We start from the raw sequence: 18,236 nt of genomic DNA, 5'->3' as shown, positions 1-18,236 counted from the left end.
ACTCTGCACACTCACACCAGGACGCTGCACACTCACACCCGGAGGATGCACACATGGATCACGATGAGGCACACACCAGGATAATGCACACTCACACTGGAAGGATGCACACTCACACCAGGACGCTGCACACACCGGGAGGATGCACACTCACACCGGGACGCTGCACACTCACACCGGGAGGATGCACACATGGATCACAATGATGTACACACCAGGATAATGCACACTCACACCGGGAGGATGCACACATGGATCACGATGATGCACACACCAGGATAATGCACACTCACACCGGGAGGATGCACACATGGATCACGATGATGCACTCACACCAGGATAATGCACACTCACACCGGGAGGATGCACACTCTGCACACTCACACCGGGACGCTGCACACACCGGGACGCTGCACACTCACACCGGGAGGATGCACACATGGATTACAACGATGCACACACACCGGGAGGATGCACATTCGCACCGGGAGGATGCACACATGGATCACGATGATGCACACACCAGGATAATGCACACTCACACCGGGAGGATGCACACATGGATCACGATGATGCACACACCAGGGTAATGCACATTCACACCGGGAGGATGCACACATGGATCACGATGATGCACACACCAGGGTAATGCACATTCACACCGGGAGGATGCACACATGGATTACAACGATGCACACACACCGGGAGGATGCACATTCGCACCGGGAGGATGCACACATGGATCACGATGATGCACACACCAGGATAATGCACACTCACACCGGGAGGATGCACACATGGATCACGATGATGCACACACCAGGGTAATGCACATTCACACCGGGAGGATGCACACATGGATCACGATGATGCACACACCAGGATAATGCACACTCACACCGGGAGGATGCGCAGGCGCGCCCCGGCCGGCCAAGACGGCGCTCCCCGATTGGCCCCGCGGCTGCCCGGCAACGGCGGCGGCGGAGCGGGGCCGGGAGCGGGACCGGGCCGGGGCCATGTCGGCGCGGACGCTGCCGCTGCTGTTCCTGAACCTGGGCGGGGAGATGCTCTACATCCTGGACCAGCGGCTGCGCGCCCAGAGCATCCCCGGGGAGAAGGCGCGCAAAGGTGAGCGGCGCTCGGCTCCCTCCGCTCCCGGTGTCCCGGTGCCGGCGGCGCTCGGTTCCCTCCGCTCCCGGCGTCCCGGTGCCGGCGGAGCGCGGTTCCCTCCGCTCCCGGTGTCCCGGTGCCGGCGGAGCGCGGCTCCCTCCGCTCCCGGCGTCCCGGTGCCGGCGGCGCTCGGCTCCCTCCGCTCCCGGTGTCCCGGTGCCGGCGGAGCGCGGTTCCCTCCTCTCCCGGTGTCCCGGTGCCGGCGGCGCTCGGCTCCCTCCTCTCCCGGTGTCCCGGTGCCGGCGGAGCGCGGCTCCCTCCGCTCCCGGTGCCACCGGAGCGCCGGGAGCCGCTCCCGGTGTCCCCGGGCACGGCTCTGCCCCCGCTCCCGCCTGCCCGAGAGCGGCTCCGCTTCCAGGCGTGCCACCGAATGACAGAACGAACTAGGCTGGAAAAGACCTTTAATGTCACCTAGCCCAGCCCATGGCTGGCACCTCCTCATCAGCCAAACCCCAGCGCTGAGTGCCACCTCCAGTCCGGGCATGGTGATTCCACCACCTCCCTGGGCAGACAGTTCCATTTCCCAATCGCTCTTTCAGTGAAGAATTTTTTTCCAGCATCTAAGCTAAACTCCCCTTGGCGCAGCTTAAGGCTGTGTCCTCTCCTTCTGTCATTCCCGGGTCCCTCAGGGACACGCTGTGCTGTCACCAGAGGATGCTGCGAGCCCACGGCCCCGGTGCCGCTCCGGGGCTGGAGTTTCCCTGCCCCCATTTCAGTAATTACCGCAGTAATTACCACGGCAATCAGCCCTCGGTGTTGGGTGCTCCCCACCGAGCAGCCCAGCCCGCTGGGTTGATCAGCTCGGTGAGGTTCCTTTGCTGTGAGCAGCCCGAGGGTGTTGCTGAGGTTGCTTTGGGAGGTTCTGACACAGAAGGAGAAAGTGGAGTACGTGTCGGTGTTTCTGTGCTCAGCTCGGGGGTTAAAGCTTCACAAATGCACTTTTGCACTCAAAATAACTCAGGATTTGGTGGTGCCAGCCCGGCTCCTGGACTGTTTGGGGCAGAGCAGGTTGCTTTGCAATGGGAAGGAGTTTCCAGGATTAAATTTATAAATCTCATGCAAACACAGCACGTGTGATTGTGTGAAATTCAAATACCAGTACAGCTCCTGAAACCCTGGCTTTTATACAATCTCATTTGACCAAAATCCTTATACAAACAGAGCCTCGTGTCTTCACTGGGGCATGAAACTCCAGCTCACAGCCAAGCACCTCTGCATTTACCACTTCAATTTAAAGCTTTGCTTTACAAGTCCTTGCACCTCTCTGTCCGGGGATGGGGAATGTGCCTCAGGAAGCTCGGTGATGTTTTAATTAAAAATCAGCTTGGTATGAGCTTGGTATTGTTATCCCTTCTGCCTGTCCTTTATGAAGTGCTAAACAACAAAGGGTTCACTGTGTAATTGTTGTATTGTTTGTGAGGGGGAAATTTGTAATTATTCATGTGTGTTCTGATGGGGGAATGATCGTACAGAAGTTTACTGCTGTTCATTCAGGGACAAGTTTAGGACTTTAGCTAAATTAAATCTTGGTGGAGTCTCTCAGCAGGAGAATTGGCCTGTTTTAGTTTGTCCACGCATGGATTTGTTTTTTCTTCCAAAAAATTGTGTGTTAATTTCACTGAAGTGTGGTTCATCCACACTGAGGTGTTTGTTGATGCTTAAAGCTGTTCACTCAAATGTTGGTTATCTCCAAGTACAAAATGCAGCTGAAAACTGCCCAAGCTCATGCAAAGGGTAAAAGTTGATGTGCACTGAAGCAGCAGGATTTTATGCAAGGGGCGGGTGATGTTCTCTTTCAGTGCTGAATGCTGATGAGACGAGACAAAATCCATCAGTTAGCTTTTTTTTTTTTTCTTTTCAGTTTATTTCTTTCTATTTTCTTTTCTTCTCCTTGCAACTCTTGTTCTTACATCTTGAACTGCTGTTTTGTTTTATATGCTTCGTGTAGATGAATGGACAGATGTGGACAGGAAACGAGGTACAGTAACTGCTGGCTGCATGCACCAGTCCAACCCCACGTGCACACCTGGGGCTCATCGTGCCTGAACACCTGAGGCTGCTCCTGCAGCCCTCAGGCAGTGTCAAAAATGAACAATAATGCTCACCTGGTCCTTAAATGCCTTTTTGACTGTAAATAAGTGAAAAAACGGACCATATCTTAAAATCGTATGGCCTCAAAAATCAGCTGTTAATATTTAACCAAGAATATAAATGGATCCAAACTTATTATCTTCATGGTCTTGCCTGCAAAAATGGTATTTGTGTTTCTTTACCACTGTTTTCATGCAAGCATGTAATTGTGTGAGCATTGTGCAGGTTGTTTTTCTGCTTAAATGCAGGAATACCTGGTATATTCCATTTTGCTAAGGTTTTATCTGATGCATTGCTCAGGGTTTGGACAGGTGAACTCCAGGGATGATGGAAGGCATTCCCATCCCAGCTGCTTTACCCACCTGTGCTGGTGGTCACACCTGGCAGAGTCATCCCAAAGGAGCAGGTGCCCACAGCTCAGCCAGGCTCATCCTGGAGGGATCCTGAGGGTGGGATTGAGCCCTCGGCTGTTTCCCTCTGGAATCTGCCCTGGAACAGGAGCCTGCAGCAGAGGCTGTGCTAAGGAATGAGCAAATGAATCTCAGGTTTTTGCTCCGTGAGCATGAGCAGAACTTACAGCACTTCTGAGCAGCCCTTTTTCAACAGGGGTCAAGGTTATGATTAGTGTTGTGCAAAACAAGCATCATTTTAGTAGGCTTTAATATTTATTGGAGGTAAATGCTGATGTCCTGGAGTTTGCCCCAGATTTTTCCTTACCATTACAGCCTGTTTCCAAGCACACCCTTTAACTCAGAAGTCCAAGGACAGATTCCATCCCATCCCAAAGAAGGAGGAGCTGCCCAGAGCTGTGAGGCAGGGAGACAGGGCTGGCTCAGGGGCAGGTCCCAGGCTGACCCCTCATTCTCCTGGGAGAGAGAACCCTTTGCCTGTGCTCAGTGCTCCAGGGCATCTCAGGAGGGTTCTGATGTCACCTCCTGGGGCTGGCACTGCTGGAGCCATGAGGAGGTTCCCTGAGGAGCCTGTGGCATGCAGAGTGACTGTCCAGAGCTCAGCAAGTTCCTTCTGCTGCCCCAAACATCCTCCAGGAAGCACCAGCATCACCCAGGCCTGGCTCCAGCCCCGTGCCATGCATCCCAGCCATGCCAGTGGCACTGCTGGCACCAGAGAATTGTGGTGGGGAGGCCAAGGCCACCATCACCCCCAGCTCCAGTCCTACCCATCGCACTGGCTGTACTGGTTTCCCTCCTCTCATCCCAGTTTAGATCTCCCCTCTCTGCTCAGTTGCTTTTTCTGTGTTGCTTGTGCCATGTCCCTGGGCCAGTGCTCCTGTGTCACCTGCCACGGCCACTCCAGGCCCCCCCTGAGACTTTTGCTGTGCCATTATCAAACGTGAGAGATTTATTATCAATTTGCCCTTTACCATGATTTTTTTTTAATGTCTTTCTCAGTTCTTTTTATAGCCCACACAAGAGGTTTTAATTTTCACAAGATAATTTATGTCTGTGGTTCACACAGACCTTCAATTCTGTTGAAAAATCAGTGTTTAAAAACTGGGAGGTGTTTATCTCCTGTTGGTTTGGGTTGTTTGTGACTCCCCAAAGACAGAAGCAGTCTTTCTGTGGGCAGCACACACAAGCAGCTTAAAAACATTTTCCTTAATAGCAGTATAAAGCAGAAGTTCTTTTTTTTATCATAATTGATTCCTTGCAAAATTAACTAGATATTAATATCTAATAGTGCTAATATGTTTTATTTTCTCCATGAAAAATAGGGGATTTCTGCCTGAGATTGCAAGTAGGGATTCTTTTATGGCCAGCTTATTTGAAAGGGAGGGAGGAAGGAAGGATTTTTTTCCCATTTATAATGAGGTGTATTCTTAGTCCAGACTGGTGAGGAGCTGAGATCTGTCTGTGGTTTTGGGGTGTTTAAACCAGGACTAGGGAGCCCTGTTAGGTTCAGCACAGGGGCTGCTGAGCTGTGTGTGAGCAGGAACCTGTAACCAGCAGGTTTAGGGAGGAGAGGGAATCACTTCAGGAAGCCTCTGCCCTTGGGAACTCAGCTCTCCTGCCCAGGCTCCCAGCAATCCCCAGGGAGTTTTTCCTCTAGGAAGAGATGAAGTGACAGAGAAATTATCTTTATTTTGTCTGTTGGGGTAGGACAGGTGTGAAAAGCCAGGTGCCTGACCCCCCAGGGAATCATTAGGGCAATAATTCAAACCATTGGTCATTACCACCTTCTTTTTCTTCACTTCTTATTTTCCCTTTTTTTCTTTTTTATTTTTATTCAGAGATTTTTCTAATCCTCAAGAATTGTCTGGCATTATGAGCTTTGTAACAGTCATCTGCTTAGGAAAATCCACACTTGTACAGTACTCTGTGACCTGATGTATTCATTTACCTTTTTTTGATAGAGGAATAAATGTTTATTGATTATAACTCTTTAGAGTGTATCAGGGAGATAATTAAAGTGGCAGATCCAGCACAAAAGCTCAGGTGCTGCATCTGCTTGAAGCACTGCACAATGTTTTCCATCTTGTTTGCATTAAAATCTCAATAACCAGAGCACAGCCCTCACACTCAGCACTCCTGAGCTGTAAGAACTCCTCAGTAATAAAACAGTTCCATGGCTAAATTCACACATAAAAAAAATGAACCACAAGTAAGGAAGTTTGGAGTTCTGCATTTGAAACTCTAGGGCCTGCAGATGTTTCAGCTGTAAGAGCCCTGGAAGAATGAGTTTATATCAATTCCAGGGATATAAATGCTTTATTAAAAACCTGCCAGTGTTAATCTGATTGGAATAACGATTACAGAGAGCCCTGCAGGAGCTTCTGCTGCGAAGTTAAAAAATAGACTGATGGTGTCAGAGGGTGTTCAGGAACAGGCCCAGCAAAGATCTACCACAAAAGCCTCTCCTTAGGAAGCAGAGCTGCAGCTTTTTAAGATAATAACACATCAGAGCAGCCTACAAGCAACATTATTTAAAAATTAAAAATGCCAACCGTAGCTGTGAAACCAGGGCAACAAAGCCAGCCTTATTCCCCCTGGGAAACAGGGACTGAGCCTTCAGCTCAGGTGGCATCTGTGCCCTGGGGACATCAGGTGGCTCAGCCCAGGTGGGGCTGGGGCAGTGCTGGATCCAGAGGTGCTGTTCCCCCTCTCCTGTCCCTGCATCCTGCTGTGACCCTGGGATGGACCAGGAACACGCTGTTCTGGATTTCTTGGTTTGGAAAGACAGGTGTCTGCTAAGGAAGGCAGGAGCCTCCCCTGAAATGGAAAAAAAAAAAAAAAAAAAAAAAGTAGACACCCCCCCCTGCAGAATTGTTTTAAATTTGAAATTGAGGGGGGCTCTCAGGCAAAAATATGGGAGCAGGAATAACAGTTCTTTATTAGAGAAGAAAATAAAAGATAAAATAAACAATGCAGTGAACCAAAACAACCCTGACAGAGTCAGAATACAATCTGATACCCTGTTAATCAGGGTGCTGGCAGCAGTCTAATTAGGAATTGTGGCTGCAGTCCCTGGAGTGGCAGGTGTGGTTCTGTTGGAGCAGTGATCCTGTAGAAAAGGATGTAGTCTTCCTCAGAAGAGGCAGCTGTTCCTGTGGGAAATCCAGTGCAGGAAAAGCCGTGCTGGTGTCCCAAAAGCCCAGATTATATCCAGGTAGGAATGCTTGGCTCCTCCCTCTGGGCAGAGCATCTCCCACTGGGATGTTACAGCTCTTATCAGTTACCAGTGACATTCCATGGCCCGTTATCAGCAGGTGTCTCCCCTGAGGGAGGATTGGTTGTGGGAGAGATAAGGAAAAACTGCTCAATTAACAGAAAACAACTGCCATAGAGAGGACAAATGAAATACATCTTGCTTCTCAACCTGGGACACTGGAGCAAACCACAGAGCCTAACTTTGTCTTTGCAGTTATGAACGACATCATCAGCACCATGTTCAACAAAAAATTCATGGAGGAGCTGTTCAAACCCCAGGACCTGTATTCCAAGAAAGCCCTGCGCACCGTGTACGACCGGCTAGCTCATGCCTCCATCATGAGACTCAACCAGGCCAGCATGGACAAGGTAACAGTCCTGCTGCCCAGCCTGCCCCTGCTGCACTCCCCAGCTGCCCTTCACCAGTTCTTGTTGCAGCATTGAACCCGTGGCTTGACCATTTTGAAGTATTTTGGAGCAGCTTTCCATGTGAAAATGGTTCTCAGCCAAGGAAATCTGTGGTGGTATCAGCTGCTTCAGAATGATTTCTGCTTGAACGAAATGTTTGATCTCTGCTTGAGATAAATATTTGATTTGAACAGGTTCACTGAGCATTCCTTAAGAGTCTCAGGTGTTTGCATATGTATTAAGAAGATAAACATGTATGATGTATGGATGTGGATAGATATCTGTATTTCTGTACTGACACCCACTGTCTTGCAGCTGCAGGTGTTGCAGTTATTCCCTGCAAACAGTGTATCCGCAGGCAATTTAGGAAAAAATGGTAGGAATGGGATTATCAGAGAGCCCTCCACCCAGGTGTCAGGGCTGCTGAAATTCACAGAATCACTGAGGTTGGAAAAGCTCTCCAAGGGCATCAAGTCCAAGTTGTGCCCAATCCCCACCTTGTCACCCAGCCCCGAGCACTGAGTGCCACTTCCAGGAATTCCTTGGACACTTCCAGGGATGGGGACTTCACCACCTCCCTGGGCAGCCCCTTCCAGTGTTTAATCAACATTTCCATGCAGAAATTCCTGCTGATGTCCACCCTGACACATCCAAAGGCCATTCCTTCTCCTCCTGTCCCTGTTCCATGGCAGCAGATCCCAACCCAGCCCGGCTGTCCCCTCCTATCAGGAGTTGTGCAGAGCCAGAAGGTCCCCCCTGAGCCTCCTTTTCTTCATGCTGAACCTCCTCAGCTGCTTCAGGTGCTGCAGCCCCTTCCCCAGCTCTGTTCCCTTCTCTGGACACGCTCCATCCCCTCGTGTCCCTCTTGCACTGAGGGGCTGAGAACTGGACCCACACTCGAGGTGTGACCTCACGGAGCACTGGTGGCATTGGAGACCCAGCTGGGAGGCTGGGGGTGGCACTGCAGAGGTCTTGTTTTTTAGAAAAGGCAGCTAAAATGGTCCCTTGTGCCACAGGCTGACTGAATCCCTCCCTCCATGCCCATGAGTTTCCTCTGACAGGACAAATGTCCCTGTGTTCCTTTGCAGCTCTACGACCTCATGACTATGGCCTTCAAATACCAAGTGCTGCTGTGCCCTCGGCCCAGGGACATTCTGCTGGTCACCTTCAACCACCTGGATGCCATCAAGGATTTCATCTCCGACTCCCCTGGCATTCTGAACCAGGTGGATGAGACCTTCCGGCGGCTGATTGAAGTAAGAATCCTCACAAAAAGGGTGGGACACACTGTGGTTTGATTTTAGGGGTTTTTTACCTCTTAAGAGATTAATTACTACATTGGAGGGGGTTGTGAGTCAAGTGGTATTTTTCTACTGGCCCAGTTTAAATCAATGTATTGCTTATTCAGCCTGATTTCAGCAGAAATTTTATCAGACTTCTAGTGGCAGACAATAATTATTGAGAATAGCCAGCAGCCCCCTTAGAGCATCTCTGCTGCCCCTGGATCAGAATATTCAGCTGTACTTGCTTGTTCCTCTTCCCTGGGTGGTTCATGGCACACCTTTAAACCCTTGCATGATGATTTTCTTTTTCTAGACCTACAACTGTCTCTCTGATGGTGAATTCCAGCTCATCAGGCAAACACTTCTCATTTTCTTCCAGGACATGCACATCAGGGTAAGAGCCCAATCTAACTAGGAAGGGAGAATGACAGGGAGTTTGGGACTGGAATATGAAGAATATAAAGGAATCTGCTTATAAACACTGAAGGTTTGGGTCTGTTGCTTGTGCTTTTCAATCATCTTGATGTGCTTGTGATTGCACTGATTTCACAAATGGAGAATATGGAAAATGCTGAATAATTCTACAATATTAGGAAAAAAGGAATTTTTACTAGTGTGATTTGCTGATTGATAAATCCATTTTTCCTTTTAGAAGAAACTTGATAGGAACCTGAGCGTGAAGTCTTGATGATCTCTAAACAAATTGGTGACACTCACATGCATGAACAGTAGTTTTTAATATAATATTTTTTTGTGTTAGGTCAGTGTGCCCATCCCCTGGTCCACAATTCCATATCTCTGGCTTTGTAAATACATCCCTACACACATCAAGAGCTCTGGGAAACCTTCCCCAGCGTAGGCAGAGGTGGTCAGGCTCAGGTTTCAGGGAATTTGGATGGGAAGGTCCATAGAGGGGTGTGATGTTTGTGATGTCTGTAATGTCCTTTTGCAGGTCTCCATCTTCCTGAAGGACAAAGTGCAAAACTCCAACGGTCGCTTCGTGCTGCCAATCTCGGGGCCTGTCCCATGGGGCACAGAGGTGCCAGGGCTCATCAGGTGAGCTGCTGCCACGGGTGGGGCTGCCCAGCCAGGAGCATCTCCTGCCAGGGGGCTCAGGAATCCAGCTCAAACTGCCATTCCTCTTGCATGGATAGCTGAACCTCCAGTAAATTCTATTTAAGGAGCCTTTTTAAAAGTTATTATTTGTTATCATTACTATTTAATAATATTTAAAGGGTAGAATTTGGGACTGAGTCACCCAGCAATGAAATGCTGAGCTGCTTTTGGGAGTTTTCTATCCCAATAAATTAGCTATTAGTAATTTATCCCATAACAGAGGCATTTAGCAATGTACAGAATTACCATTATTATTATAATTATACAGACTATTATTATAATGTAAATATAAAATATTTCTATAACATAACATATAATATATATTATAATTATATATAATATATTATTATATATATTTTTATAATTATAATACAAATAATAGCTATAATTATTATATATACCATATAAATATAATGTATGATTATATATTATATTTCAAATTATTTATAATGTAACATAATATAAAACTTTATTATTATTATCATTATTATTATTATCATTATTATTATCATTATAATTATAATTATACTACAGAATAGTGTTTTATTCCCCTCGTGCAGAAAGCAGAGGAATTAGGTACTAAAATCAGGACTGAAACTACTAAATATTTCCATAATTCCTTGTTTTTAAGGATATTCAATCACAAAGGAGTGGAAGTGAAAAGGGCCGAGTTCACCACTGCTGGGAATTACGTTACTCCACAAAGGGAAGGATCTTTTGAGCTTTATGGAGACAGAGTCCTCAAACTTGGAACAAATATGTAAGTCATTTTTGTTCTGTGTAGAAACCTGAACCAAATGCTAATGGATTGTTCAGAAGCACATCTTCAGCCTGTTGTGGTTTTGTCTTCTTTTGCTATTAATTAGCAGATTGACTTTGTTACAAGGTGCTGTCTTGCACCAGGACATGTGTGGACAGTGTATAAAGAGCTGCAAAAAACAGCAAAACTTTGATTTATGTGTTGCTGTTGAGGCAGGACGGGAATGAGAAGACTCTGACTTAGAAGGTTGTGAGAGTAAAATTCTGGTTTATTTAAAATATACTGCTTTTTTATACAGAGTTTTGTGAGGGCCATTTTCATTGGACCTGAAGTGAAAATAACTTACACTATTGGTGCAAAGTGCTTGACACACAGTGATAGAACTTAACTATAAACAATGTGAACAACAAGAGAGATAAAGAATTATTTACATTCTTTTCCAACTCTTTCCCAGGCTTCTGCCTGGCTAGAAATTCTCCGTTTCTCTCTTTGACTGAATCTAAGAACCACATTTATGTCCACAGTGGAGCTGAAGAAAGAGTGTTCTCACCTGCTGCATCTCATGTGAAATGTGATTTAATGTCACAATTAATTTCACAGTCAAGAAATCCTCTCTGTTCTCTGTGTTTGCCTTAATGTACATTTTCCATCCAAAGAGATCTGTGCTCTTTCTCACAGCTTTGTCCCTCACACACCTTACTGCCTCAGTATTGCACCACACTGAGCTGTAATTTCCCATTGCAATTGCTCAGTCTTCAGGAAAATATTCCTAAAATTCTGCATCCTCTGCTGCTCCCTCTGGTTGCTGTCCCTGGTCCCAGAACAAGCTGTTCTTCCCCAGGTGTGTTTTCCCTCCAGGTACAGCGTGACCCGGCCAGTGGAGACACACACGTCAGGATCATCCAAAAACCTGGCATCCCAGGCAAAGGTCAGCCTTGTCCTCTTCCTGTCACTGCTTAAACTGCCCAAATTCTGAGTCTGCAGATATGGGATAAGTTCAGGGAAGCTTTTCTGTTGTTCTCAGAGCCTCATCCAATCCTCCCCAGTCCTCTGAAACCAGGGCACATTTTCCCAAAGAATCCACATGCTCGTGCAAGGATGTGCTTGCTTCTGTTTTGATCTCCTCAGAAAACAGAAAGTTGGCTTGACAGATTTCTCATCTGTCCAGTAGCTTGTGCTGAGTCTATAAATTCAAGCAACCATTTCCAGTATCGAGCTGGTGATTACTGTGGTTGTCTTGCACAACCTGTCCCAGGAATAACAGGGAAATAAATGTGTTTATATCCCTCTGAAGGAGATGTATGGAATATCAGGAATATATGAAGGACATAGATGGAATATCAAAGCTCCTTGCAGCCCCAATCTCCCAGGTAATTGCCCAATGAGCCCATTGCTGTTTCCTGCAGGAGAACATAGCCCCCAACCCTCTTGCTAAAGAAGAGCTGAACTTTTTGGCCCGGCTGCTGGGAGGTTTGGACATCCAGAAACCCGCTGGTGGCGAGTCGGGATTTCGGCTGAACTTGTTCACAACTGACGAGGAGGAAGAGTATGCTGGAGTCCTTCTGGGTTTGGGTTTTGGGTTTGGGGTGCCCTGTGGGGAGCCCTGGAAACCAAAGCTAGCCCTCGAGAGCTGTAGGGTCAGAGCAGCACATTGTTGTCCTGCTCCAGGATGTTTCCCTGCAATGCAGCTTTTCTCCAGTGCCACTGGACAGAAACATCTCCTCAGCCATTTTAGCAGGATGTTTCTATCTGCTTGTTTCTGCTGCAGAAATGTCCCTGCTCTTCTACACTTAACAGAAATATCTAGAACAGAAGCCTCCAAACTGGGGTGAATACATTAATTTGCCAAGTAGGAGCAGAGGCATTACCAAACTTCATGGAATTCCAGAATGGTTTGGGTTGGAAGGGAACTTAAGGGTCCTCTAATTCTACTCTGCAGTGGGAAGGGGCACCTTTCAATAGACCAGGCTGCTTCAAGCCCCATCCAGTCTGGTTCTGTGAGCAATCTCTGAGCATCATTTGTGCCTACAGGAGCCTCATTTTATCATTTCCTCATACATCTTCATGGGATTAACCACTGTTTCCATGTTTTTAATCAAGACACGCTGCACAGACCAGACCCGAGGAGTTATCCTACAAGGTTATCAACATTGAAGCCACGCAGGTACGTAACACGTTTCACATCACTGGTTCTCACCGTCCCTGCCTTGCTAAGGACCGTGTTTCACTCAGAGTAGAGACTTAAAAATAATTTTTTTCCCATTTCACTTAAGCTCTTAACTAGGTAATTGCCAATTTTCTGCCAAGACAGCAGAATTGGTGAATATTTACTAAGAAACCTTGAACCTTACAAACACCAGAGCAGGTTTTTAACCGATTTGGGTGTAGAAGGGGCACGTCCCAGTCCAGCCCAGCTCAGTCCCGGCCGCGGTAGCGGGACGGGGGCATGGCGGGGCTGAGCGCGGTGTCTGTCCCGCAGGAGCCGGGGCTGGGGCACCGGCGGGGCTGAGCGCGGTGTCTGTCCCGCAGGAGCCGGGGCAGGGGCTGAGCACGGTGTTTGTCCCGCAGGAGCCGGGGCAGGGGCTGAGCGCGGTGTCCGTCCCGCAGGAGCCGGGGCTGGGGCACCGGCGGGGCTGAGCGCGGTGTCTGTCCCGCAGGAGCCGGGGCGGCGGGCGGAGCTGTCCCGCATCCTGGGCGAGCTGGACGTGGCGGAGCCGCGCCCGGACAGCGCCGAGAAGGGAGAGGATCTGCTGGCACTGATGGACGGGCTCTGAGCAGGACACGGGGACACCGGGACAAGCGGATGTCGGGACATTGCAAGACGCGGACACCGGGACAAGCGGACACCGGGACACACGGACAGCATGATATGAGGACACCGGGACACACGGACACCGGGACACACGGACACCGGGATATGCGGACAACGGGACATGGGGACAACGGGGCACAGGGACACCGGGACACACGGACACCAGGACATGGGGACAATGAGGCATAGGAACACCGGGACATGGGGACAGCGGGACATAGGAGTATTGGGACACGTGGACACCGGGACAGTGGAACATAGGGATGTTAGGATACGTGGACACCGAGACATGGGGACAACGGGGCATAGGGACATTGGGACATGCAGACACTGAGACATGGGGACACCGGGACTTGGGGACACCGGGACACAGGGACAATGGGGACACGCGGACACTGGGACATGGGGACAATGGGGCATGGGACAGCGGGACACGCGGACACTGGGGACAATGGGGCATGGGACAATAGGACACAGGGACACTGGGGACAATGGGGCATGGGACAGTGGGACACAGGGACGCTGGGGACAATGGGGCATGCGACAGCGGGACATAGGGACACTGGGGACAATGGGGACAATGGGGCATGGGACAGGAGGACATAGGGACATTGGGACAGGCGGACACCGGGACACGTGGACAGTGGGACACAGGGACACTGGGGACAATGGGGCATGGGACAGTGGGATACAGGGACACTGGGACAGGCGGACACCGGGACACGTGGACAGTGGGACACAGGGACAATGGGGCATGGGACAGCAGGACATAGGGACATTGGGACAGGCGGACACCGGGGCACGCGGACAGCGGAACATGGGATATTGGGACACGCGGACACCGGGACAGCGGGCACGGCGCGGCAGCGGGCGGAGCCGGCCCGCCGCTTCCGGGCGGGGCAGGGGCGGGGCCGCGCGTGCGCGAGGGGCGGGGCGGCGCGGGAAGGCGGCGGCGCGTGAGTGCGGGGGGGGACGGGGACACCGGGACCGGGGACAGCGGGCGGGGAGGGGCTGGGGGCACGGACAGGGCGAGGGGGACGGGGGGGCGTGCGGTGGGAGTGCGGGGTGGGGTGAGAGCAGGTGGGTGTGAAAGGGCCGCGTGTGCGCGGCTGGGGTGCGTGTGCAAGGTGAGAGTGCAAGGGGGCACACAGCGTGTGTGCGTGCAGGGCAGCGTTTGGGGGTTGGTACGGCGTGCAGTGTGCGTGCAAGGGATGGTCCGTGGGCAGGTGTGCGTGCAGGGGATGGTACATGGGCAGGATTTGGTCCGTGGGCAGGTGTGTGTGCAGGTGTGTGTGCAGGGGATGGTACATGGGCAGGTGTGTGTGCAGGGATTGGTCCGTGGGCAGGATTTGGTCCGTGGGCAGGTGTGTGTGCAGGGATTGGTCCGTGGGCAGGATTTGGTCCGTGGGCAGGTGTGTGTGCAGGTGTGTGTGCAGGGGATGGCCCGTGGGTAGGTGTGTGTGCAGGGATTGGTCCGTGGGCAGGTGTGTGTGCTGGTGTGTGTGCAGGGGATGGTCCGTGGGCAGGATTTGGTCCATGGGCAGGTGTGTGTGCAGGGATTGGTCCGTGGGCAGGATTTGGTCCGTGGGCAGGTGTGTGTGCAGGTGTGTGTGCAGGGGATGGTCCAAAGGCAGGATTTGGTCCGTGGGCAGGTGTGTGTGCAGGTGTGCGTGCAGGGGATGGTCCAAAGGCAGGATTTGGTCCATGGGCAGGTGTGTGTGCAGGGATTGGTCCGTGGGCAGGATTTGGTCCATGGGCAGGTGTGTGTGCAGAATTTGGTCCATGGGCAGGTGTGTGTGCAGGGGATGGTCCATATACAGGTGTGTTTGGAGGTCTTGGGCCACGGGCAGGTGCGTGGGCAGGATTTGGCCCATGGGCAGGTGAGTGAGCACGGGATGGTCCATGGGTAGGTGTGTGTGCAGGGGTTATTCCGTGTGCAGGTGTGCGTGCAGGGGATGGCCCATGTACAGGTATGTGTGGAGGGCTTAGTCCATAGGCAGGTGTGTGTGCAGGTGTGTGAGCGGGATTTGGTCTGTGTTCAGGTGTGTGTGCAGGGGCTGGTCCATGTTCGGGTGTGTGCGTAGAGGTTGGTCCGTGTGCAGGTGTATGTGCAGGGGTTATTCCATGGGCAGGTATGTGAGCAGGATTTGGTCCATGGGCAAGTTGTGTGTGCAGGGGTTATTGCACGTGCAGGTGTGTGTGCAGGGGATGGTCCATGCACAGGTGTGTGTGCAGGGGATGATCTGTGTGCAGGATTTGGTCTATGGCCAGGTGTGTGTGCGGGGGATGGTCTGTGTGCAGGGCTTGGCCCACGGACAGGTCCGTGTGCAGGGGCTGGTCCGTGTGCAGGTGTGTGTGCAGGGGCTGGTCCATGTGCAGGTGTGTGTGCAGGGGCTGGTCTGTGTTCAGGGGCTGGTCCGTGTGCAGGTGTGTGTGCAGGGGATGGTCTGTGTGCAGGGCTTGGCCCACGGACAGGTCCGTGTGCAGGGGCTGGTCCGTGTGCAGGTGTGTGTGCAGGGGCTGGTCCGTGTTCAGGGGTGTGTGCAGGGGCTGGTCCGTGTTCAGGGGCTGGTCCGTGTGCAGGTGTGTGTGCAGGGGCTGGTCTGTGTTCAGGGGCTGGTCCGTGTGCAGGTGTGTGTGCAGGGGCTGGTCCATGTGCAGGTGTGTGTGCGGGGGCTGGTCCATGTGCAGGTGTGTGTGCAGGGGCTGGTCTGTGTTCAGGGGCTGGTCCGTGTGCAGGTGTGTGTGCGGGGGCTGGTCCATGTGCAGGTGTGTGTGCAGGGGCTGGTCCGTGTTCAGGGGCTGGTCCGTGTGCAGGTGTGTGTGCAGGGTTTGGCCCACGCACAGGTGAAGGTGCAGGGCTCAGCCCATGGGAAGGGACTGCTCGGTGTGAGGCACAGCGGGCGGCTGTCCCCAGCCCCTGTCCCCAGCCCCCGTCCCACCGCAGCCGCCATGGAGGTGAGCCACTCGCTGAAGGAGCGCACCATCGCCGAGAACAGCCTGGTGATCCTGCTGCAGGGCCTGCGCGGCCGCGTCACCACCGTGGAGCTGCGCGACGAGAGCGTGGCCGCGGGGCGCGTCACCAGCGTGGACGCCTTCATGAACGTGCGCCTGGCCGAGGTGACCTTCACGGACAGGCGGGGCGCCGTGTCCCAGCTGGACGAGCTCTTTGTGACCGGCAGGAACATCCGCTACGTGCACATCCCCGACGAGGTGGACATCCGGGCCACCATCGAGGAGCAGCTGCAGGCCATCCACAGGGTGCGCTACTTCGGGGGCCGCGACAAGGGCCGCAGGGAGTTCCCTCCTGCCAAGCACAAGTGAGGAGCTGGTGCTGCCCACCGCAGCCAGCATGGACCAGGCACGGGGCTGGCATGGAGGTGCCCCTTTGATGGACTGCCAGCTCCCTCCATCCCACACGACATCCCCCAAGGAATGTTTTCTCCCAGGGACTTCAGGGTCTTGCTGTTCCCCACACCTGCAGAGGAGCAGGACTGGTTTTTGTAGTGAATAACACCACTTAAAGGCTCTGTGGTCTCTCTGCTCATTTCCTGTTCCATTGGCAGCTACTCGTGTCCCTCCTCCAATGGCCAAAGGAGCGGAGCTGCCATCCCACTGCCCCTGGCTCAGGCTTTCCTTGCCCGCTGAGCAAAGGACTTGCTGTCACCAGCATGGCTATCCTGGGAGCTGGAGCTGTTGGTGCTGAGCTGGGCAGGGGCTGGTTCTGGTCTGTGCTCAGAAGAGTGCGAGATGAAGGGGAACATGCAGAGGAAGAGGCAGCATCGTCTGCTTCAAAAAGCAGGAACGTGCTTTACCAGGATGCTGGCTCTGCCGGCTCCTCTGCTTCCTGCCCCTCCATCACCAAACTCTGCCGTGCTACCAAAGTCTGCAGATCTCCATAGCCAGTTCCCACAGGGACCCGTGGGACACGGAGCCTTGTGGCCTCTGCGAGCGGAGCTGGTGGCTGTGCCCCAGGGGTGTGTGTTTGCACAGCCCTGTGGCTGGGCAGCAGCACCGGGCAGAGCGGGGAGCCCAGCCCAGAGGGCTCCAACCCCGCTGGTCCCAACCCGGGGCTCAGAGCGTGGGGGTTCTGTGGTCCCAGTCTGGGGTGTTCCAGTTGGGGGGACCCAACCCAGGGTGTCCCAGTCTGCAGGTCCAAACCCAGGGTGTCCCAGTTCAGGTGTCCCAGTCTGGGATATCCCAGCCTGGGATGTCCTGGTCTGGGGTGTCCCAGCGCAGGGTGTCCCAGTCTAGGGTGTCCCAGTTCAGGGTGTCCCAGTATGGGGGTCCCAATTCGGGTTTCCCAGTTCGGGGGTCCCGGTTCGGGTTGTCCCAATTTGGGGGTCCCGGTTCGGGTGTCCCAGTTCGAGGGTCCCAGTTTGGGTGTCCCGGTCCGGGGTGTCCCAATTTGGGTGTCCCAGTTCGGGGTGTCCCAGTTTGGGGGTCCCAGCTCGGGTGTCCCAGTTCGGGGTATCCCAGTTTGGGTGTCCCAGTTCGGGGTGTCCCAGTTTGGGGGTCCTGGCTTGGGTGTCCCGGTCCGGGGTGTCCCAATTTGGGGGTCCCAGTTCGGGGGGGTCCCGGTTCGGGTGTCCCAGTTCGGGGTATCCCAGTTTGGGTGTCCCAGTTCGGGGTGTCCCAGTTTGGGGGTCCCGGCTCGGGTGTCCCGGTCCAGGGTGTCCCAATTTGGGTGTCCCAGTTTGCGGGTCCCGGTTCGGGTGTCCTGGTTTGGGGGTCCCGGTTCGGGTATCCCAGTTTAGGGGTCCCAGTTCGGGGTGTGTTTGCGGGTCCCGGTTTGAGGGTCCCGGTTCGGGTATCCCAGTTTAGGGGTCCCAGTTCGAGGTGTCCCAGTTTGCGGGTCCCGGTTCGGGGGTCCCGGTTCCGCCGGGCGGGGCTCTGTGGGCGGGGCCTGTGCGCTCTGTGGGCGGGACCAT

At 52.6% G+C, this 18,236-nt stretch overlaps 2 protein-coding genes across 16 annotated transcripts; both read left to right on the top strand.

Annotated features, from left to right (window-relative positions):
- Positions 1-954: 954 nt before the first annotated feature.
- Positions 955-14,150, top strand: OSCP1 (organic solute carrier partner 1). 3 transcript variants are annotated; one of them, XM_021554823.4, is made up of 11 exons: positions 955-1,128; positions 3,119-3,148; positions 7,141-7,295; positions 8,423-8,590; positions 8,931-9,011; positions 9,570-9,673; positions 10,365-10,493; positions 11,352-11,421; positions 11,900-12,039; positions 12,594-12,657; positions 13,151-14,088. In XM_021554823.4, exons 1-11 carry the CDS (start codon positions 1,017-1,019, stop codon positions 13,265-13,267), a joined length of 1,170 nt encoding a protein of 389 aa, XP_021410498.1. In that variant the 5' UTR covers positions 955-1,016; the 3' UTR covers positions 13,268-14,088. The 3 variants fall into 3 exon arrangements, with proteins under 3 accessions (XP_021410498.1, XP_085416114.1, XP_021410499.1); XM_085559988.1 differs by lacking the exon at positions 13,151-14,088 and adding an exon at positions 12,973-13,017; XM_021554824.3 differs by lacking the exon at positions 3,119-3,148 and having other exon boundaries at positions 957-1,128; positions 13,151-14,150.
- A 70-nt stretch (positions 14,151-14,220) lies between these two features.
- On the top strand, positions 14,221-16,835 carry LSM10 (LSM10, U7 small nuclear RNA associated). Of its 13 annotated transcripts, none has more exons than XM_085559992.1 (6): positions 14,221-14,789; positions 14,880-14,969; positions 15,030-15,624; positions 15,655-15,780; positions 15,841-15,996; positions 16,045-16,835. In XM_085559992.1, the coding sequence occupies exons 3-6, from the start codon at positions 15,370-15,372 to the stop codon at positions 16,627-16,629; spliced, it is 1,122 nt and encodes a 373-aa protein (XP_085416118.1). In that variant the 5' UTR covers positions 14,221-14,789; positions 14,880-14,969; positions 15,030-15,369; the 3' UTR covers positions 16,630-16,835. The 13 variants fall into 13 exon arrangements, with proteins under 13 accessions (XP_085416118.1, XP_085416115.1, XP_085416116.1 ...); XM_085559989.1 differs by having other exon boundaries at positions 14,221-14,849; positions 14,898-14,969; XM_085559990.1 differs by having other exon boundaries at positions 14,221-14,669; positions 14,718-15,624.
- Positions 16,836-18,236: the final 1,401 nt, after the last annotated feature.

This window comes from Lonchura striata, chromosome 23 (assembly GCF_050655825.1).
Source record: "Lonchura striata isolate lonStrDom1 chromosome 23, ASM5065582v1, whole genome shotgun sequence".
Taxonomy (NCBI): domain Eukaryota; kingdom Metazoa; phylum Chordata; class Aves; order Passeriformes; family Estrildidae; genus Lonchura; species Lonchura striata.
The sequence above is the reverse complement of the archived record's forward strand: the minus strand, read 5'-3'. Positions and strand labels throughout refer to the sequence as shown.

Excerpts from the sequence above, each read along its gene's own strand:
- LSM10 (XM_085559990.1), top strand. The coding sequence starts at position 15,370 with ATGTTCGGGTGTGTGCGTAGAGGTTGGTCCGTGTGCAGGTGTATGTGC. Across the intron at positions 15,625-15,654 it reads AGGGCTTGGCCCACGGACAG|GTGTGTGTGCAGGGGCTGGT; the intron begins GTCCGTGTGCAG and ends GTCCGTGTGCAG. Across the intron at positions 15,997-16,044 it reads GGGGGCTGGTCCATGTGCAG|GTGTGTGTGCGGGGGCTGGT; the intron begins GTGTGTGTGCAG and ends GTCCGTGTGCAG.
- OSCP1 (XM_021554823.4), top strand. The coding sequence starts at position 1,017 with ATGTCGGCGCGGACGCTGCCGCTGCTGTTCCTGAACCTGGGCGGGGAG. Across the intron at positions 9,674-10,364 it reads GAGGTGCCAGGGCTCATCAG|GATATTCAATCACAAAGGAG; the intron begins GTGAGCTGCTGC and ends CTTGTTTTTAAG. Across the intron at positions 12,658-13,150 it reads TCAACATTGAAGCCACGCAG|GAGCCGGGGCGGCGGGCGGA; the intron begins GTACGTAACACG and ends TCTGTCCCGCAG.